The 23695-nt window shown below is 36.9% G+C and overlaps 2 protein-coding genes across 2 annotated transcripts; both read right to left on the bottom strand.

Annotated features, from left to right (window-relative positions):
• Positions 1–3940: 3940 nt before the first annotated feature.
• Positions 3941–5326, bottom strand: LOC117321171. Its single transcript, XM_033875670.1, has one exon. It carries the CDS (start codon positions 5324–5326, stop codon positions 3941–3943), a length of 1386 nt encoding a protein of 461 aa, XP_033731561.1.
• A 283-nt stretch (positions 5327–5609) lies between these two features.
• On the bottom strand, positions 5610–6782 carry LOC117321065. The gene has a single exon (XM_033875575.1). It carries the CDS (start codon positions 6780–6782, stop codon positions 5610–5612), a length of 1173 nt encoding a protein of 390 aa, XP_033731466.1.
• Between the last annotated feature and the right edge of the window lie 16913 nt (positions 6783–23695).

Here is a 23695-nt window from a genome sequence, read left to right as displayed (position 1 = left end):
TCCTCCAGGAGTTTAACATCATTATAAATTTTAAATCACAGAAAAATTCAATTATAAAACAAAATCTGCACCCACAGTATACATATCTCAATATAAAACATGTGTATTTCAATGCGTTGTAACATCTTTTTTCACGCTTTCATTCAATTCTTCGTATTTCTCATCAGTCTTCTGTTCCTACAATTCGAAAAGTTTTTGTTTAAAACTGTGTTGTCTGTTTCTTATTGAAATCAAACAAGTTATTTTTTTATTTTGAAGTACAATATATTGTTTTTTTTTCGGTAGTGTCAATTGGAATATGTATAACTGAATTTAAAACACATAAATGCAGTTTGGTTTTGGTAGCTTTTACCCATGTATATTTTTTCAAGGGGAATGATTTTATCTGATGTTTTGTGCGAGACAATAATATGAGTTACCTGGTCAACTTGCGTTAAATAAAAAAAAAAGTGTTTTTAAGGAAACAAATTTCGTTACAGTATTCTCACTGAAGAAAGAGAATGTGTCGTTATTATGGCAATAATTTCAAACAAAAACAATAATTGACACATTTTCGTTAGGATTACCTAACCGCTCCAAAGAGCTCCAAAAACGTGGTTACACACTGACAATCTATTATCTTAAATGGCGTTTTAAATGTTTAATGAGCGTTGTGTCGATATGGTAGTAACCACGAGAGAAAAGTAAGGTTATAAGATAAAAAATGTGTTAATCACAAAATCTAGATGTGACTAGATATGTCACTGTTTATAGAGATATATGTGACACGATATGTCAATGTTTATAGAGATGTATGTGACACGATATGTCAATCATTTATTAGCTCACCTGTTCCGAAGGACCAAGGTGAGCTTATGCCATACCGTTGGGTAGGGGACAGAATTGTACAAATGATGGGGCTGACCCCTGGGGGCCTCTGGGGCGGGGCCAAAAGGGGTCATGTTTGCGCTATTGATATAAACGACTTCTTCTCTGAAACCAAGCAATGGCTATCACTTGTATTTGCCTGGTAGCATCACTATGGGGTGGGGATTCAAAATTGTACAAATGATGGGGCTGACCCCCCAGGGGCATGAGGGGCGGGGCCAAATGTGGTAAATCTGGCTTTATTGATATAAACGACTTCTTCTCTGAAACCAAGCAATGGCTATCGCTCATATTTGCCTGGTAGCATCATTATGGGGTGGGGATTCAGAATTGTACAAATGATGAGGCTGACCCCCCAGGGGCCTGAGGGGTGGGGCCGAATGTGGTCAATTTGGCTATATTGATATAAACGACTTCTTCTCTGAAACCGAGCAATGCCTGTCACTCATATTTGCCTGGTAGCATCACTATGGGGTTGGAATTCAAAATTGTACAAATGATGGGACTGACCCCCCAGGGGCCTGAGGGGCGGGGCCAAATGTGGTCAATCGGGTCATATTCATATAATTGACTTCTTCTCTGGAACCAAACAATGGATATCTCTCATATTTGCCTGGTAGCATCACCTTGGGGTAGGAATTTGAAATTGTACAAATGACAGGGCTGACCCCCTGGGGTCTGAGGGGCGGGGCCAAAAGTTTTACAGAATTGATATAAACGACTTCTTCTCTGAAACCAAGCAATGGCTATCACTCATATTTGCCTGGTAACATCACTATGGGGTGGGGATTCAAAATTTTGCAAATGATGGGGCTGACCACCTAGGGGCATGATTGGCGGGGCCAAATGTGGTCAATCTGGCTTTATTAGGTCACCTGAGACAAAGTCTCAAGTGACCTATTCTAATCGCCTTTTGTCCGTCGTCATGCGTCGTTCGTCGTCCGTCGTCCGTCCGTAAACAATTTACATTTTCGACTTCTTCTCCAAAACCCCCGAACCAAATTCAATGAAATTTGGCAGAACGCGTCTATGGCTGAAGGTCAACCAAACGTGTGAATTATATGGTCCCCAACCCCCAGGGGCCTGAGGGATGGGGCCCAAAATGGTCAAATTGACTAAAACTTTAAAAAATCTTCTTCTCTTCTCTCAGATATGGTGGAATCAAATACTCTTCATAGATGGAATGATCTTATTGTGCTTTACCAAAATTGTGAATTTCATGACCCTGGGGTCTCACGTTTGCCTCTGGGTAGGGGGTAAACTTTACTATAGTGTATATAGGGAAATCCCATTTTTGACTATAATTTGTTTGATTTCTATTAGAATTCATTCTAAAATGGTTAACATTATCAGCATGGGATAACAGTTTGATGGTATGCACATGTTGGCCCTGACTGACCCCCAGGAGCTGATGGGCGGGGCCAAAAAGGGTCAAATTGACTGAAATTTCAAAAATCTTCCTCTCAATACCCATATAAGTTAGAATCAAAAACTTTTCATAGATGGAAGGGTCTTATGATGCTTTACCAAAATTGTGAATTCCATGACCCTTGGATATCACGTTCACCCCTGGGGACTTTACAATAGTTTATATAGGGAAATCACATTTTTGACAATCATTTAATTGTTTGATTCATTCTAACTTTGTTAACATTATCAGCATTGGATGACAGCTTAATGATATGCACATGTTGGCCCTGACAGACCCCCAGGGACTGATGTGTGGGGCTAAAAAGGGTCAATTAGATTAACTGAACTATTTCAAATCTCAGGTGACCGTTAATGCCCATTGCTCTAAAACCAAGCAATTGATATCGCTCATTTTTACCTGGTAGTATCCCTATGGAGTGGGGATTAAAAATTGTACAAATGATGGGGCTGACCCCCAGGGGCATGAGGGGCGGGGCCAAATGTGGTCAATCTGGCTTTATTGATCAAAACGACTTCTTCTCTGAAACCAAGCAATGATGATGACGACGACGACGACGACGATGATGATGATGATGATGATGGGGATGATGTTGATGATTTATTTATGTATCAGTAAAATCGGAAAAATTAAAATTAAGAAAAAATAAAAAAATAAGGATTAATAGAATCTTTCCCTACCTTGAGAGTGTGACAGAGAAATCTCAACCTGAGGGGGAGATTCTTGAATGTCCAACCCGAGGCTTGCCGAGGGTTTGGACATTCAAGAATCTTCCCCGAAGGTCGAGATTTATTTGTTACACCCTCAAGGTAGGGAATGATTATTTTTCTCCCACCTCTTTTCTTTATATGTTTTCCCATAGGCGATCTCCGTCTGTTTGTAAACAAGAACACATGGGCGTATGAATATCATCTGTCAGGCAGTGTACTTCACGCCTCAAAATATTTGCATACCAACATCTTTACGCAAGAAAAAGTAGGTCTCAAATAATTCACAGCTATTTATTTTATCAGGTACTGTTCTGCCATATGCCTAATAAAAAGTCACAGAACGTGTCACCAATGTCCAAACTTTATTCCAATGATCTGGTACAGACCTCCAAAGGTTTCATATAGATGTACAAAGTAGTTACGAACATAATGTAGCTGTGTAGCTATGCAAGCTATGTAGACTGTAGTGTAGGTGAAACAGAGTGTGACAACCCATGCCTAAAGCCTTAAGATGAATCCTGCACAAATGTCAGGCCGCCATGACAGCATTTTCTTTTCCCAACCACGAGGAGCCCAGACTAGTCGATAAGCTAAATTCACAAACAGGCTTAACTAAACGATAAATGCCTGACTATAGCTATTGAGACAGAACACTCCCCGTCTGATGTCACACATGATATCACTCTTAACATAAATCTGATTCATAAATCTGATACATATCAACCAAGAACCAGCATGTAGCAAAGTCTGTTACTATACCGATACACAATAAATCAAATATGAATATTCAAATTAATGCAGGTGCAACTGTTATTATGAAAGTTCAATAATATCTCTCCTATACAACAAACAGTGTATTGATTTGAATGTTCAAAGAATAATGCTATTTGGCATAGTTCACTTAATCTATTTCATAGCGATAAGTTCCTGTAGTTCAAGCGTCCTCGGATAACAACATCACAAGCTCTGTGATTGGTCGCGTGTACACCGATCTTTCACTATTTGAATTCACGATACGAACTTCACACTTCCTCACTTTTCCATCGTCACTCGGAAAAAGTTTCGTAATGATCCCGACTGGCCAATCGCCTCGCGCCACATTCGCGTCCTTCATAAGCACTAAGTCATTGATTTGCGGAGATGGCTGTTCAGTCTTCCATTTCCTTCTGGACTGTAACGAGTCTAAATAACGCGACTTCCACTGTTTCCAAAATATGTCAGAAAGAATCTGCACTTGCTTCCACTGTGCTGTGTACATCTCCTTAAGACTCAGATTCGAAGCCGGTTCGAGTGGATCACCTTGTTTTTGTGTCACTAATATACCAGGTGATAACACGAGTGGGTCTTGTGGATCGTTTTCGACTGCGACCAATGGTCTTGAGTTCATCACTGCAGCCACCTCATGCATGAACGTACATAGTACCTCGTGTGTGAGTTGCTTGAAGTTGCGATTCACCAGGATACCTTTCAATATTCTCCTCGCAATTCCAATTGGTCTTTCCCATATTCCACTCATGTGGGAGGAATGAGGAGAGTTGAACCTCCATACAATACCTCGACATTTCAGATGAGACCCGAACACTGAGTCCTCAACATGTATCACATGTGCCTTGATCAATGATGCTGCTCCAATGAAATTGGTTCCTCTGTCGGACCACAATGGCTTTATTGGTCCTCGGAGAGCAATCAAGCGTGTGAGTGCGTTTATGAAGCATGATGCGCTCATGTCCTCGATTACCTCAATGTGTGTCGCACGTGTAGTCATACATGTGAACATAACGACCCATCTCTTGCTGTTGGCTGAACCGCCACGCGTTTTCCTCGTCACAACCTCCCACGGGCTGAAGACATCTACTCCAACACTTGTGAAAGGTGGTCCAGGGTTCAACCTTTCTTTAGGAAGGTCTGCCATGCGCTGGTGCATGAACGGCCCTCTAAGTTTCCTACAAACTACACATTTGCTTATCATGGATGAGACAAGCCTTTTGGCGCCAACTATCCAAAACCCGTTGGAACGTAACAATCCTTCTGTGAAGTGTCTCCCTTGATGAAAGGTCTGTTCGTGATAATGATGAATGAGTAATCTTGCAATGTGACACTTGGGTATGATGACTGGGTTGACAGACTCCAGACCAACCTTGCTCCTTAGCTGACGCATACGTCCTCCGAGACGAAGTAGACCCTTTTCGTCCAAGTAGGGAGAGAGTGATAGTATATGACTGTCCTTGGGGACACATTTCCCTCCATTAAGGGCCTGAATCTCCTTTGAATAGAACTCCTCCTGAACTTTGGCAATCAAGAGGTCCTCTGCTGCCTTCATCGTCTCTGGTGAGGAACTCTCTTTACAGACATGCCATGAAGTGTACCCACACTTTAGTCTCCTTCTTAAAAGTTCTAGCAATATGGATAAGAGTAACATATGAAGCCACAAGCTTTTTCCAGGACGAAAAGCTCACAAACACCTCAGAATCAAGTCTAGATCTGATAGGTCTGGATGACTCAACAGAAGTAAATTTCACGACAATTTCAGGCCTTATCTCCTCATCCTCCTCAGGGTCATGTAAATCATAGTTACATTTCTTGTCGGTAACTTCGCGTAAAACTTAGTCAGGTCCTTGAAGGTGCCATTTAGCCAGAGCTGAAATCACATCCTGTAAGGATGGTCGAGTAGCCGCGTCGGCCGGATTGAGGTTTGTCGGAACATAACTCCACTGATCTGGTTCCGAAAAGTCATGTATACGTGCAACTCTATTGCTAACATAAGTGTAGAATCTGCGTGTCCTATTGTGTATGTAGCCAAGAACTACCTTGCTATCCATGAAATACCTAATCGCGGAAGGCATTATGTCTAAATGTTCGGAAATACACTGACCGAGCTCAATACCGAGCACTGCTCCACAAAGTTCAAGCCTCGGTATACTGTGTCCACTATTTGGAGCTACCTTAGCTTTTCCCATGATGAATCCCATATCCTTCCTGTCCTCCATATCTGCTATAAGATAGGCCACAGCAGCTATGCCCTTTTCGGACGCATCTGAGTAGATGTACACCATAAAGTTCTCCAATGTACTAAATGATGACTTGATAAACATTCTAGGTACCTCATAACCGTTCAACTGACCGAGAGCATCATTCCAGGCATTCCATGGCTCTAAAAAATGTGCCGGTAGCTCCTCGTCCCAGCAGACTCCCTTGGCACAAACTTCTCTAAGTAGCATTTTCCCACTGACTGAGAAAGGGGCTAGAAAACCCAATGGGTCATATACAGAGTTCATGGCTGAAAGTAACCCCGGTCTCGAAAAGGGTCTCTGTGTCTCAGGGGCTGAGAACTGGAACACATCTGAATGTAGGTCCCATTTCAATCCAAGACTCTGTTGTTGAGGTAAGTTGTCTTCCTCGAAATTTAGATCCTTAAGGTCCTTACTAAGATCCTCCTTTGGGAACTCGTTCATGATCTCAATGTCATTTGAGGCTATCTTGTGAAGCCTTATGTCACCTTCATCCTGAAGAACCTTCTGGGTCCGTGCTAGAAGACTGATGGCCTTCTCCCGAGAAGGAAGTGAGATAAAAGCGTCGTCCACATAGAAGTCCCTGTGTACATGTTCCCGAACATCCTTATCTGCACCTCGCACAGCATATCGCAATCCGTATGTGGCTACCGCAGGCGAAGGCCGGTTACCAAATACATGGACTCTCATCTGGTACTCTATGAGCGAAAGTTCAGGATTGTTCTCCTTATACCAGAAAAAACGTAGGAACCTTCGATGTTCAGGCATCTGAATCGTAACAGCACTCCTACTATACTGTTCGTTTAGTTAGGACCCGACAACAGCACATCATTCAACGACTTCCCTTCATATACTACAGATGAGTCAAAAACTCCCCGTATCTGATTCTGTTTCCTAGGGTGATACACCCCGAATAAAGGTAGATACCATTTTTCCTCGTTAGCATCCTTGGCTATCTCAGCGGCTCCACTTCTGAAAACCTTGCCCATAAATTCAACCATATGTTGTCGCTTAACAGCGTTTTGTTTAAGACCCTTGTCCAACAATCTAGCGCGTTGTAAGGCTTGGTTCCTGTTTTTAGGAAGGGTATACCTAGGCTCCCTGAAAGGTAATGGAGCCATCAATCTTCCCGATGAATCTTTAGACAGTTCCGATTCCATTACCTTGATAAACTGACGGTCATCAGCTGACATGCCTATTTTGTTGTCATCGGAATATATCATCACACCTATCGCCATCCTTGCGCTCTACAATGTTCTGACTGTTCCTACAAAAATCCAAGAGTGTGCTCCTCCCATCAATGCCGACAGTAGTTTTATACACACGTAAAACGTCTGGCTGATGGAACTTTCCAAGACATACTTTTCCGATAACTACCCAACCTAATGACAGTTCTTGGGCAAATGGTTGATCTTTAGGTCCGATTATTTGACGCTTCACATGATGAGCCTCGGGCACGTCACGGCCTATCAACAAATGAATCCCGCAGCTTGAATTCAACGGATGGAGAAATGGAGCTATTTCCTTGAGGTGTGTATACATATCAGCCACATCTGGAGTAGGAACTTCATTTAAGTCCTGAGGAATATAATTGCACTCGATCAAATCAGGTATCTCTATCTGTTCTGACATACTGACTGACTGAATAGATATCCCATGCACCCGTTGTCCAACCATAGATGTACGACCCGAGCATGACTGTAGGGTTTACTCGATTGTCTCTCCAGTAGCACCTATCCTATTACAAAGTTCTGGGGATACCAATGATCTGTTGCTCTGGTCGTCCAGCAGCGCGTACACTTGAACCCTTTCCATAGGCCGACTTGGTGACAATACGTTGACCAGTACAATCTTCCCACAAGATTGACCTTTGAACTCCTTTCCATTCACAAGAGTACGTTTAGTTGCCACATTGATCCTTTGCTCACTCAAGCTTACAGACTCCCCGCCATGACGATGCATGACTGTAAGATGATTCTTCCTATCGCATACGTCACAAGACACTTGGACAGGACAATTCGCTGACATGTGATCCGTCGACGCTAAACACGCTAAACGCAAACACCCTTACCCTTCAATAACGCGCGACGTTGGTCCCAAGTCTTCGCTTTGAACTCGTTGCACTCAGACAAGGCGTGGCTTGAATTATGTATTAAACATCTTAAAGTTCTTCCCTTCTTGTCCTTTGACACATCCGTCTGTTTCGGGGTCTCATGGACATCTGTCTTGCGACTGGAAACAAACAACTTGTCGTTTTTCCGCTGAAAGGATGCCTTGTCCCTTTTCCGTTCAGGCACTGACTCTAATTCAAACGCAGGGTCATTACGCAGTTCACACATGTCATGGATAAATTCTACGAATGTAGAAAAAGGTGGGAAAGTAACACTCTCCCTTTTCTTATATCTTGAAGCGTGAGTCACCCATTTTTGCTGAAGACTGAAGGGCAATTTGGTAACAATACTGTTCACACCGCGCGAGGAGTCAAACAAGGCAAACTGTACAGAAAGTCTCGGGTTTTCTTTGGCAGATAAAATCTCATCCAATAAATCACCAAGCTCATATAATTTCTTATTTTCTTTGTTGGTCAACACAGGAAATTTGTCAAGTTTGGCTTTTAATGCATATTCAATCATTTCCGGGCGACCATATCGTTCTTCCAAACGTTCCCAAATTAAATGAACTGCACGTTCTGGATTTCTAGGGTTAGCTGTACGCAAACTGTGAGCAAATATTGATGATTCCGGTCCTAAGTGTTTGACTAAAGCATCTAAATGTTCAAACTTGTTCATGTCAAGTTCTTGTATCACACTTTCAAAACTCGCCCTCCAAACATCAAAATTCTCCGGCTGGTCGTTGAAGTTGTAAAGTCGCTGTAACAACATGTCTTTTTTAAGAGGAATGATGTAAAAGCCTCAGCATCAGATCTTACAGTAGGCTGTAATGGTTTGGGAACAAAGGGGTTCGCTACAGGTGAAAGTTTCAATAAAACCATCTCCCTCATGATTTCAGATAGAGATGCCTCGTTCCGGTAGGCTAGCAATGTAACGGCGTGTCATTTCCTTAACATCAGCGACAGGTACAGAGTGTACAGTAGACAGTTTGGACTTCAAACCACTACCTTCGGCCTCCAGAAACGATGCTTCGGCGTCGGCCGCAGCAACCTCCTTTTCCTCAGCCAACAATGACAGGTCAGCATTGAATTCAGCTTTCATCCTCTCAGTTCTGGCTTGGGCAAGACGCCCTTCTTCTTCCATAACGGCCATTTTTTTCTTTAATGCTACCTCCTTTTTCGCTACCTCCAGCCTCGCTCGTGCCGCTTCGGCCTTGGCTCTTTTTTGAGATGCTGTGCTAAGGCTGGTCACTTGACTCATTGTGTCCTTCGTGTTATCCTCAGGTTCATGTTTTACATTCAAAACCCCAGTCGTGGCTTGTAATATACCTTCCATAGTCTTCAGATAATTCCCATGCTCATCTAGACTGTCTTGTGTCCGGGTCCGTTCTAAGTAGCCAAAGTATTCTTTAGATACAGTTTCATAATCAACCTTCAATGCGGATAGCTTTGTAACCCAAATTTTGATAGCTCTCTCATTATTTGTATCAATCGAATCAAAATCAGCAATTGTCTTTTGAATATTGTCACTAATTGTTTCCAAATTACCTCTGTAATGATTAGTAGTTGTGATATAAAGTTCATGGGTCTTCTCTGTGAGTACCCTTAACCTATGTTCCTCTATTTGTTGTCCTGTGTCCTGCATTTCCATCTTGTGTACTCTGTTTTCACCGTTCTGCCATATGCCTAATAAAAAGTCACAGAACGTGTCACCAATGTCCAAACTTTATTCCAATGATCTGGTACAGACCTCCAAAGGTTTCATATAGATGTACAAAGTAGTTACGAACATAATGTAGCTGTGTAGCTATGCAAGCTATGAAGACTGTAGTGTAGGTGAAACAGAGTGTGACAACCCATGCCTAAAGCCTTAAGATGAATCCTGCACAAATGTCAGGCCGCCATGACAGCATTTTCTTTTCCCAACCACGAGGAGCCCAGACTAGTCGATAAGCTAAATTCACAAACAGGCTTAACTAAACGATAAATGCCTGACTATAGCTATTGAGACAGAACAGGTACTTTCAGTTATATATTAAAATTGCATTATGCAAACAACATTAATTGTTTTGTCATTATAACAGCAGTATATGTCTCTATAGCAAGAAACACAATTTTAAACATGTCAAAAAAAATGCGGGAAATATGCAGACATTTCCATTTCCATTCATCCATTTCACATGGGGTGACGTCACTCACTCATCACTGTCCGACTCGGAGTAAATCACACGAGGTCGCTTTGAAATCGACTTTGTGTTGTCATTATGGCTGTGGAAATGTATGTTAAATGTTCCCCCACTGATTGTGGATCCATAAAACACCGATCTTGTGACATCGGACGGAGTTGGGCACAAGGAAATGCTGTTGTGCGATCTTTTTACTTGTGACAGTTGAACAATTTTGTCGCGATCGGTGCAGGTAGGTGCACTTGTGCTCTCAGTTTCAGTTGTAGGCCTACAGTTGGGGGATTCATTTGTATTTGAAGGAATGGCAGACATTTTCTTGTTTTTGGAAACTGTTCAGTTGTCTGTAGTTGTTTAGAGACTGGGGATTTTTGTAGACCTTTATTATTGTGTACACAATTTGTTTGTTGACGTAGCAGACGACGTAATGTAAACAAAAAAAGTAGTTCCGGTAGTACTTCCTGTGAAGAAAATGAGCGCGTGCAATCTGTCACACCCTAGGGTATGACAGATTGCACGCGCTGAAAAAGACAGAGAAATCTTGTACACTCAAAACGGGAGACAAATCAGTGAAAGGTGGGAGAAACCATTGTCCTCCCTAATGATGATTGCTTATCAAGTCCAAAAATATTCAACCGTTCTGACTTCCGGTTGGTATTCTTTTCAAATATTTTACAAATGAACAAGAGTTAGATAAAATTTAAACCAGTCAAGCTAAAATTAAACTAAAATGGGGTATAACGTCTATTGTAACTGAGTCATTTAAAAAGACTGGCAGTTTACATTACTGGGTTTATTTGTTTAATAAACAAACATGTTTTTTAGCAATTCGTCCGCGAAGTTTCACGTAAGCGGTGACCAATTCATTATTGTGCGTATAATTAAGATATCGTGCTTTAAATACCTATATCATTTTATATATGTATATAAATAGGTATATGTAAACTAATAGATAAGTGACGTGATTGTTGTAAACATATGTCAAGTAGATATGGCTTGTTATGGGTAATACACATATAGATAAAAATTACGCTAAATCCCCTCAGAACATATCTGAAGGATTAAGGATATTTTAAACCTTTAATTATGTATTATTACATTAGAAAGTGTAACACGACCAACGTCGGTCAAGTAAGTCGTTACATATAACTATTTTGACTTTTAAAGTACAGCATAACACGACCGTACGGTTGGTTTCTTTATTATTTTAACTGATATATGTATATGACACAGTTGTAATTTCATTTTCATAATTATAATGTAATTTTACATGAATGAAAACCATCAAGATATTTTTATTATTTCACCCGCAAACATCCGGATACTTATCAGTTTAAACGGAATTTACCAGATAATATTGAGTATTGTTTAATAACCTTCAGATTCATTGAGATAAGAAGGTCAGTACAGAGCCTTATCGACCCCTTTGAAATGTACTCCTTCTATACAAGGTGCCCTCCCATAAACAAATCTTATATTTAAACGATAGCAATGTATCTTTAAAGGCCATCGATTACGCAATAAAGGGCAAAACTCATTCAATCGTTCAGGATTGAAGTTTAATAAAATGTACATATAAACATTTTAGTATTTAAATTGAGATTTCCAGACAAGATGTCTATCGTACTTTGGATATAATTACAATTGTTAATGAGCGTTGATAAGTATCTGTATGACATCTTTGGAATGCTTCCAATCGATTTATTTGATTATTTAACAATACCTCTGCTGAATGTCACAGAAAACATTGACAAGTTAATTGTTTTTGTGTGATCATTACATTCTGATTAAAATGGTCCTGTACAATGACAACTGTTGCCAAATCTACAATTATAGACTATGTACTATGATAATGTTTCGACAAAGTGATATTGTTGTTTATTTAAGGTCACATAATCCCACTGAAGGAACAATAACACCGTTAGTTATTGTAGACTACCCTATGGCACCAGGTACCTGGACAAGATGTGTTTCGAATCTGTATTTTGTGATTTTCATGACAAAATAGCCATTTTCAAGGACATTGTGACATCTATCGTACTTTGGATATAACTACAATTGGTAATGATCGTTGATAAGTATCTGTATGACATCTTTGGAATGCTTCCAATCGATTTATTTGATTATTTAACGATACCTCTACAGACTGTCACAGAAAACATTAACAAGTTTATTATTTTTGTGTGATCATTACATTCTGATTAAAATGGTTCTGACTTAGAACAACATGGCCGAAAAAATTCTTTGAGGATTAATGGATTGGCGGACCCTTCTGATTCTGAAACTGTCGAGGAATGTGTTCAGAAAGTGGTGACGTTTGTGAACGATAAGCTGCATGTTGAGCTGAGTGATAGTGATATCGATATAGCTCACAGACTGGGAAGATTCAACAGAGACAGACCTAGGAACACTATTGTAAAATTTGTTCGCCGTCGTAAGAGGAATGAAGTGATCAGAGCCCGGACCAAGTTGAAAAGAACCGGGTTTACTGTTTTTGAGGACCTTACCAGGGCCAATCAACGAATACTTAAGGAAGCCTACAAACTTTCCTGTGTGAAAAACACTTATAGCATGGATGGTAAACTTTTTGCTGTACTCACCAATGGAAAAAAGAGGAAACTTTTATTGGACACGCCACTTACAGAGGATTACCTTCACCAAAACTCCAATGTTTATTAATCGAACCATGTTGCCCTACGTGACTGCAAACTTACGTCTTACATTTTTTACTGCATGTTATCTGTCTAAATTTTATGTACTTATTGTGGCTTTTTTTCAAATGTACTCAATACATACACTCAGAAATAAAATCTGTTGCTGGATTGCACAGTGCCCTTCTTTGATACCGATTCGCTGTTCTGAACCATTTTCTTTCTATGTGTATGATAATGGGTAATTCGTACATGTGTCACAGAATAGCGATCGGTATCTTTTATTCAAAGGTCTAAAGACTCCAACTTTTAGGGGCATACAAATCATATATGTGTTGTGAACTTTCGGTAACGTGACTGGGCACGGCGGTGCCACCAGGAACTTGTTTTCCTGGCTTATACCGAAAATTAGGACTTTGTTGGAATTCTTTTATTTCCTTTGTCTTGTGTGTTAGTGTATCGGATAATAGTGTGTTCAGTATACATGTGTTGTGTTTATGTGATTTTCTGGGATTTAAACATTTCCGTAATACAAGGTAAGAATTTAAGGCTATTAATTTTTATTTATTTAATTTTTTTTTTTTTTTAATATTTTTTCAGTCATTTCAGATAATTAAAAAGTGTATGGTATTATAAGTGTTTTAACTTAGAATTATTTCGTACAGTTATTCTTGCTTGTTTGCCTCGTTTTATTTAATTTTCTTTTATTCTTTATATCTACATAGTTCTCAGTCCGAGGTATACGTAAAAGTCAGTTTCTCCGAGTTCCGGATCTTGGGCCCGGTATTCTAGTCGAAGTGTAGTAACTACTTTCGATGTAATAATTACCTGTAGCTAGCTATTCATATGCTGTTGGTATGTTGGAGGAAATTAATGATATATATATTTATCTACGCTAGTACCTTATATGCCGAATGCACGGGCGTAGATATACAGATCTACAGACGTCAGTGTCTCCGAGTTTCGGATCTCGGACCCGTTTCTCTATTCGAAGCTTAGTGTACTACTTCAGGTATAATTTACTACTTGCAGCTGTCTCTGCGTTTGCTGTCGATATGTTGGTGATAACTAGTGGTACATTTCTCGTGTATTATATCTATATTTATTATGAATTTTAATGTTACAATGAAACATATAGCGAAGCTAATTGTGGTCTTAGTCCTAATATGATAGGCCCTGAAATACATGTTTTTATTTGACAAATCCACATTTTTTGGCCGATTCTCTTAAAATTTGACATACTTGTTGACAGTTATATTTGTGATTAGTTAGGAAAGCTATTTTTCAAATTTAACATGAATTTAACTTCAAATTAAATTTTAAAATGATTTTTTATGTTATTTTTTTAGAATTTTTTTTATTATTTTTGTATTGTTTTTTATTTAAATATTTGACATGGTCATGTATTCTATAGGGACTGATTGTTAGATTTGAAAATTTAAAACATATTTATTTTAATTTTTTTAATTGATTTGAGGGTATTAGCTATTGTATCCAGAGACACAACATTCCCGACTACCGCCACGGGGAGGCTCCCTCTTTAGGTAGTCATATATATTTGTATATGTAACTTTTTTGTTGTTGTTACACATTTGTTTTTGAATTTTGAATTCAATGTCTTATTTTCAGGTTTCCCACTGTATCTTAAACAGTTTGTTTTGGCTTCTCAACACAGATGATCCTGAAGCTGATTGTCTCCCCTGCATTTGCTGGATCTAGCTGTCCTCTCCTGTAGTTAGACTTCCGAGCAGACTTGGACCTCTCGCATGATCTTGGTGCTGTTCTACTGGTAGCGATAGAGTTCTCTTTTTCATTTTAGGTTTATACTTTGCTGTATAGTTCTCTGAGCTAAGTTGAACCAGCTTATGCTTCACTTCCCTCCACCCCTCTTCTCTGCCTATGGGTGGACAGCATAACAGTAATTGTAAACAAGTGCTGGCTAGTGTGTCTATTGGTGGTCACTCACTGTGGTTGGTCACTGCAAGTCTTTATTGTTGCATTTAGATTATTTCATGTCCTTATGAGACCTGATTAATGCTTTGAAACAGTTATGATATCAGTCTGATAACAAAATTAAAATATTTTGAAGCAAAATTTTAAATTCTTTAAAAATTAAAGTTAAAATTTGAAATTGGGAGCAAACTATATATAGTTATATGCAGTGAATATCAAAGTTTCTAAACCAGTTTACAGAATTGAAATATCTCAATTATTGAAAAAACTGTTTCATTTTATCTATCACATGATATCAGAAATATACATAGTAGCTGTGTGTAGAATTGTGTCTTGATTTTCAGTGTCAATAGGGTGTTTTTAGATCTCTGTAATTCCTGTTTTATGTGTCATAGAGTAATTCTGTTTTCACAGCATGATTTCAAATAGCTCAAAGTTTATGAAAATAATTATTTTAAGTTTTTGACAAAAATAGTGTCCTATAATAGGACTAAGACCACAATTAAGTACTTCCGGGTTCAGGCCCCACGAATGAAGTCCCCTCAAAAATGTATGTATCTCAGGAAAACCAATCAAATGCCTCTTTGAACTTGATTTCTGTTGATGAATTTAATGTGGATTTATAGCAGAGATGTCAATCTATGTTTTGTGATGTAAAATAATAATATTGATCATTTATTATGTGCTCCAGGACCCTGTGTGATGAGTCCTGATTTGACCTCTACCCCTGACCCGGATGTATATAATCCACGTTGGTGACACATTTTGACAGCTATCTCCAGAAAATGCCCAACATGCTGGGTTGAAACTTTTATATTTTGCTTCTCAGATGTTGGTCTTGGCCAGGTGAGATGGAAAGTTGCATATGAGATGTTGGGAATTTATTATGAATTTTAATGTTACAATGAAACATATAGCGAAGCTAATTGTGGTCTTAGTCCAGCTGGCTCATGTGTATGCTGTAGGTATGTTTGAATTAGTGTATCGGTTAACAGTGTTCTTTAGCATTTTGACCTAGTTTATGTCTTTTAACGTTATTTTCTTCTTTTTGTCTATCTATTCTCTTTGCCTTCCCTTTATCTCCTTGGGATGGTACTTGTACGTTTACATTTGGATCAGTTATGCTAAGGTTCTGACGTAGATAACGACATCTCAGTTATATCGGCAAACTGTCGTGGCTTAGGGGATATATCTAAACGTAGAGACCTTTTGGCTATATCTTAGCATCGTCCCATTTGGGACGATTCCAACCAGACGTTGGAAAAAAACACAATACTGCATTTTTTTTTCTTTCGGAACACCTCGGGAATTTTACACATGGTTTTATGAATGTTTGAAGGGGAATAACTCCTCCGTTCTAATATGAATTGCTTTGATAGTCCAACTGACTGACGCAATGAAACTCGAAAGAATATTCCATAAAGCCGGGGGTAAATTGAAGTATTTATTCAGTTCCAGTGTAGACTGATCAGTTTATGCAAACCTGTCGCCCCTCCACTGATTTCCATCAATAAAAATTAAACTGATAATTGACACGTCACGTCACGTGACCAACCACTTGACAACTGCTATACCTATGGTTTGTCGTGTCCTGTGAGGAGGCTTGTACAACACCAGTAAAGCATGCTTTTTGCAAATTGTTGTGTTGCACGGGTATCTGCTTGCCCAACCGGTTAAATACATGTAAATGCATGTACGAGTTTTACACTGAACTTTATTCACCTTTTGGATATGAAGACAGAAAAAAATTGTTGCAAGTAATGTTAATTGTTTATTTAGAAACATAATAAATGCCCATGGACCAGTTATCTTGTCTTTCTTTTTCTTCTTCGTATTTTGGACTCTAGAACCAACATATGTTGTACTAAATGTTAGTCGTCGGCGAAATAAACGATTCAATTTGCAATAATTTCTAAACGCTTTTAGACGGCTATATGTAGCTGTGGTATATGGAACTCTTAATTGTTATATTTATAATTATATATATGACGCATGCCATATATACAAATATTGAATATAACGGGCGCGGATCCAGGAATTTGAAAAAAGGGGAGGGGTTCCAGTAATTTAGTGCCAAAATTTCAGAAAATGAAATGATTATAGTAGCAAATTTTACAATCTTTCTGGCATAGTTGGGTTGTTTTTTTTACGGGATATATATATATACTACTCCGACCATTGTTCCACTAAAAATATCGTCATTTCTTTAAGTTTCCCCAGAAAATTATTCCTTGCCCCTTTCTTTCTTGTCTATATCCCCAAAGAAAACCCTTTCAGAGTGTAAAGTAAAGGAATAAACGTTAAGAAATTAATAATTATATTGTAGTATAGAAAGATCGGCGCTCTATATATACTACTCCGACCATTGTCCCACTAAAATATCGTCATTTATGTAGCCTATGTTCTACCCAATGTTTCTTTAAATCATCACGAATTTCTGTACATTTTTACGATTTTAGTGAACATTTCAATGATCCTTAAAAACCAATAAGGTACACGCGAGTTTCATTTCGTCAATACTCGTACTGTTGCGTTTTTAATTCTTAAGAACGGATGAGTTGCTTCCCTTCAAACATCTATAAAATGATATGGAATACATCCGAGGCGTTCCGAAAGGATATAAAATAAGGGTAAAATTAGGTATTTTACGTGTGGTTGCAACGATCCCATTTGGGACGATGCTAAGATATAGCCGACCTTTTTTCATATTTCAGGGAATTGAAAACTAATATCATATGTTTACAAGATACACATTTTACTGAAGAAAATGAGAATATTATCAGAAATGAGTGGGGCTTTCAATGTTATTTCAATTCATTTAGATCCAATTCCAGGGGTGTAGCTATTCTATTTAGGAACAATTTTGAATTTAAGGTACTTAGAGAGAGGAAGGATGGAAAGCCCGGCGGTAATTTTTTAGCCATTGAAATTCAAATAGATACTCATAAAATCACTCTCATTAACTTGTATGGTCCTAATGAAGACAATCCAGAATTTTACAATACTGTTTCTGAAATTGTCGAGGATTTTGGTAATACGTTTGTAATTATTTGTGGCGACTTTAATTTAGCTATCTCAATAGAAAACATGTGTATTTCAATGCTTCAACGCTTCAACGCTTTCATTCATTTCTTCGTATTTCTCATCAGTCTTCTGTTCCTACAATTCGAATAGTTTTTGTTTAAAACTGTGTTGTCTGTTTCTTATTGAAATCAAACAACTTATTTTTTTATTTTGAAGTACAATATATTGGGTTTTTTTTTCGGTAGTGTCAATTGAAATATGTATAACTGAATTTAAAACACATAAATGCAGTTGGTTTTGGTAGCTTTAAGGGGAATAATTTTATCTGATGTTTAGTGCGAGACAATAATATGAGTTACCTGGTCAACTTGCGTTAAATACAAAAAAAGTGTTTTTAAGGAAACACATTTCGTTACAGTATTCTCACTGAAGAAAGGGAATGTGTAGTTATTATGGCAATAATTTCAAACAAAAACAATAGTTGACACATTTGCGTTAGGATTACCTAACCGCTCCCAAGAGCTCCAAAATCGTGTTTACACACTGACAATCTATTATCTTAAATGGCGTTTTAAATGTTTAATGAGCGTTGTGTCGATATGATAGTAACCACGAGAGAAAAGTAAGGTTATAAGATAAAAGATGTGTTAATCACGAAATCTAGATGTGACTAGATATGTCACTGTTTATAGAGATATATGTGACTAGATATGTCAATCATTTATACAGATATATGTGACTAGATACGTCACTGTTTATACAGATATATGTGACTAGATACGTCAATATTTATACAGATATATGTGACTAGATATGTCAATATTTATACAAATATATGTGACTTGATATGTCAATGTCTATACAGTTATATGTGACTAGATACGTCAATATTTATACAGATATATGTGACTAGATATATCACTGTTTATACAGATATATGTGACTTGATATGTCAATGTCTATACAGTTATATGTGACTAGATACGTCAATATTTATACAGATATATGTGACTAGATATATCACTGTTTATACAGATATATGTGACTTGATATGTCAATGTCTATACAGTTATATGTGACTAGATACGTCAATATTTATACAAATATATGTGACCAGATACGTCAATGTTTATACAGATATATGTGACTAGATATGTCAATGATTATACAGATATATGTGACTTGATATGTCAATGTTTATACAGTTATATGTGACTAGATACGTCACTGTTTAAAGAGATGTATGTGACTAGATACGTCAATATTTATACAAATATATGTGACTAGATATGTCACTGTTTATACTGTTATATCTGACTTGATATGTCAATGTTTATACAGTTATATGTGACTAGATACGTCAATATTTATACAAATATATGTGACTAGATACGTCAATATTTATACAAATATATGTGACTAGATATGTCAATATTTATACAAATATATGTGACTAGATACGTCAATATTTATACAAATATATGTGACTAGATACGTCAATATTTATACAAATATATGTGACTAGATACGTCAATATTTATACAGATATATGTGACTAGATACGTCAATATTTATACAAATATATGTGACTAGATATGTCACTGTTTATACAGTTATATCTGACTTGATATGTCAATGTTTATACAGTTATATGTGACTAGATACGTCAATATTTATACAGATATATGTGACTAGATACGTCAATATTAATACAGATATATGTGACTAGATACGCCAATATTTATACAGATATATGTGACTAGATATGTCAATCATTTATACAGTTATATGTGACTTGACATGTCACTGTTTATACAGATATATGTGACTAGATATGTCAATATTTATACAAATATATGTGACTTGATATGTCAATGTTTATACAGATAATTGTGACTAGATATATCAATCATTTATCAAGATATAGGTGACTAGATATATCAATCATTTATCCAGATATATGTGACTAGATATGTCAATCATTTATACAGGTAAATGTGACGCGATATGTCAATCATTTTTTACATATATATTTGACGCGATATGTCACACCAAATTACGTTCATTTAACAAAATAAGGTGTACGGGTTTTTGTTTTTTATTCATCATATTCATAGCCATGTTCAATATCGATATAGTTGGCATTATCTTTTGTCACATTTGTCCATTTGTTCTTAAGTATAATTTGATATTTCAGAAAGGTATTTGAATGATGTTTACGTCTGGACTAACTAGATTGGGGTCACCTGAAATGACAACAACGAATGGTACTAATATATTGACTAAATATGTAATATATTCTGATATAGATAGCTTCCATTTACAGAAGAGTGATAAAATCATTATCATCAAATATGGCTCAAATTATTGAATATTGACAATTACGCTTTCAAGTCATATCAAATGTATGATAATCCTGTGGAAGCTAACCCTAAAGAAACCTTCTTGAAAATTAATTCTATTTATCAGGACAATCAAGAGTTCGGTGTATTTTCAGAAAATGATTCCCTGTTTTACCAGAAGATAGGAAATACTTTTGAGCACGTTATATCAACAAGATTGTTGATTGGTATGAACGGTAGTATTGTCCTATCAAGTCACTGACTTTTGAATATAATATGTCCTTACAAAGTTCAAGCTACAAGTACATAGATATACATATATATCATAGTATCCCAAGGGCGAAAAGATATGTATATTATGTAATAGAAGTAAAAGAAGATTAAACATAATTTGTACATGTATGCTCCGCTTACTCAGTAACATCAATGTAGAAATATGAAGCCGTATTTCAACCGGCAGTCCTCTGTATAGCCGACAACTTTTAAATTGTAAGTAGGAAATCCAATGTGATTCACTAATTAAATATGAACGTTTGAAATTCCATTGGTTTTTTTTCTGTGCCATCAACATTTGGTATTCTGTTTTTATAAACATATTGCATGTATAGGAATAAGTCATAATTGTTTCGGTTGAAATTTTAGGTATCTTACAAAAAAATAGAGAAAACAAGTTTTGATAATGATGATGATGATGATGATGATGACGACGACGACGACGACGACGACGATGATGATGATGATGACCTAATTATATGTGTGATGATGATATTGATTTTGTATCACTTTGTGAAGTAATTATTTGTCAGTGCATGTGATTGAATGTATAGCATGGAAATGGTGATATACTAAGTGTGGATGGATGATGATGATGATGATGATGATGATGATGATGATGATGACGACGATGACGACGATGATGATGATGCCGACGACGACGATGATGATGATGATGATGATGATAAAAAAATTAGGATACCATTGTCCTCCCTAATGATGATTGCTTATCAAGTCCAAAAATATTCAACCGTTCTGACTTCCGGTTGGTATTCTTTTCAAATATTTTACAAATGAACAAGAGTTAGATAAAATTTAAACCAGTCAAGCTAAAATTAAACTAAAATGGGGTATAACGTCTATTGTTACTGAATCATTTAAAAATATTGGCAGTTTACATTACTGGTTTATTTGTTTAATAAACAAACATGTTTTTTAGCAATTCGTCCGCGAAGTTTCACGTAAGCGGTGACCAATTCATTATTGTGCGTATAATTAAGATATCGTGCCTTAAATACCTATATCATTTTATATATGTATATAAATAGGTATATGTAAACTAATAGATAAGTGACGTGATTGTTGTAAACATATGTCAAGTAGATATGGCTTGTTATGGGTAATACACATATAGATAAAAATTACGCTAAACCCCCTCAGAACATATCTGAAGGATTAAGGATATTTTAAACCTTTAATTATGTATTATTACATTAGAAAGTGTAACACGACCAACGTCGGTTAAGTAAGTCGTTACATATAACTATTTTGACTTTTAAAGTACAGCATAACACGACACGATTTTACATGAATGAAAACCATCAAGATATTTTTATTATTTCTCCCGCAAACATCCGGATACTTATCAGTTTAAACGGAATTTACCAGATAATATTGAATATTGTTTGATAACCTTCAGACTCATTGAGATAAGAAGGTCAGTACAGAGCCTTATCGACCCCTTTGAAATGTACTCCTTCTATACAAGGTGCCCTCCCATAAACAAATCTTATATTTAAACGATAGCAATGTACCTTTAAAGGCCATCGATTACGCAATAAAGGGCAAAACTCATTCAATCGTTCTGGATTGAAGTTTAATAAAATGTACATATAAACATTTTAGTATTTAAATTGAGATTTCCAGACAAGATGTCTATCGTACTTTGGATATAACTACAATTGGTAATGAGCGTTGATAAGTATCTGTATGACATCTTTGGAATGCTTCCAATCGATTTATTTGATTATTTAACAATACCTCTGCTGAATGTCACAGAAAACATTGACAAGTTAATTGTTTTTGTGTGATCATTACATTCTGATTAAAATGGTCCTGTACAATGACAACTGTTGCCAAATCTACAATTATAGACTATGTACTATGATAATGTTTCGACAAAGTGATAATGTTGTACTTATTTAAGGTCACATAATCCCACTGAAGGAACAATAACACCGTTAGTTATTGTAGACTACCCTATGGCACCAGGTACCTGGACAAGATGTGTTTCGAATCTGTATTTTGTGATTTTCATGACAACATAGCCATTTTCAAAGACATGGTGACATCTTCTCTGTATAAAGGGAATACAATTACCCTATTCAACTAATGGATTTACTGATGACTTGCATCATATACATAACACAGAAAAATCCAGAGTAAATATTTAAATTTATTGAAATAAATACAAAAAAGCTTCAGGGTGAAGGAAAACAGAGTATCTCATTCATGAGGGTTTAAGTGTTTATCGTAAGATCACAAATGCTATCTACAATGAGTTTTAAAATAGAAACTAGAGGCATTCTGTTATAGTACAAAATAGGCATTGACATGATGGTATGGTTATATGGGATGGTAAAATCAATAAAATCAGTAGAAAGACCTGGTGTCAAATTGTTTGCCAGCAAATTAGTAAATTAAAAAATAGATATATAGCCTGATAGATATTTATTGAAGCTAATTTCTATACACTGAAAACATCTTTCTATCACAGATTTCACCAAAATATATGGACGTGTTCGCTAGGTTAAAATAAAATTGAATAAAAACTCCCCAGCTCCCATTGAAGCTGATCATTTTCCAAAGATGTCGTCGACATACGAGCGTACATGTTCATATATCCCAAAAAATAAATTGAGAGTGATTGTCAATTTGATAAATGACTTAAATGTCCAGAATAAAATTGGTTGCCTTGAATGATAACAAAATATATTTTGTTAAATTATTACATAATCATGCACGACCTCAATTATGAAAGATTAAAAAGATTTCGCAAAAAGAAGGCAAGGCAAACAAGGCAATGCCGTAGCATATAGTTTGACAGTTTGCATCAAGCAAATCTATACAATTTCAATCAACAAAATCAAAACACCAAAAAAGTGGCAATCAAAAGGGATACGCCATCACAATTAAAAGCAGAACGAGGAGGGGGTAGTGGTGGCAATAAAGGTAATTTCTATGAATTGAAAACATCTTTCTATCACAGATTTCACAAAAATATATGGACGTGGTCGCCAGGTTAAAATAAAATTGAATAAAACTTCACAAGTTCCAATTGAATAATAATAATAATAATAATGATAATGGTCTTTATTTATACTTGATAACATGTTGAGCTTAAAAGCTCGTCTTACACATGGTC

The sequence above is a fragment of the Pecten maximus genome, chromosome 1 (genome assembly GCF_902652985.1).
Source record: "Pecten maximus chromosome 1, xPecMax1.1, whole genome shotgun sequence".
In the NCBI taxonomy this organism is placed as follows: Eukaryota; Metazoa; Mollusca; class Bivalvia; order Pectinida; family Pectinidae; genus Pecten; species Pecten maximus.
Note: the sequence above shows the minus strand (reverse complement) of the source record. Positions and strands in the feature narration are given on the sequence as shown.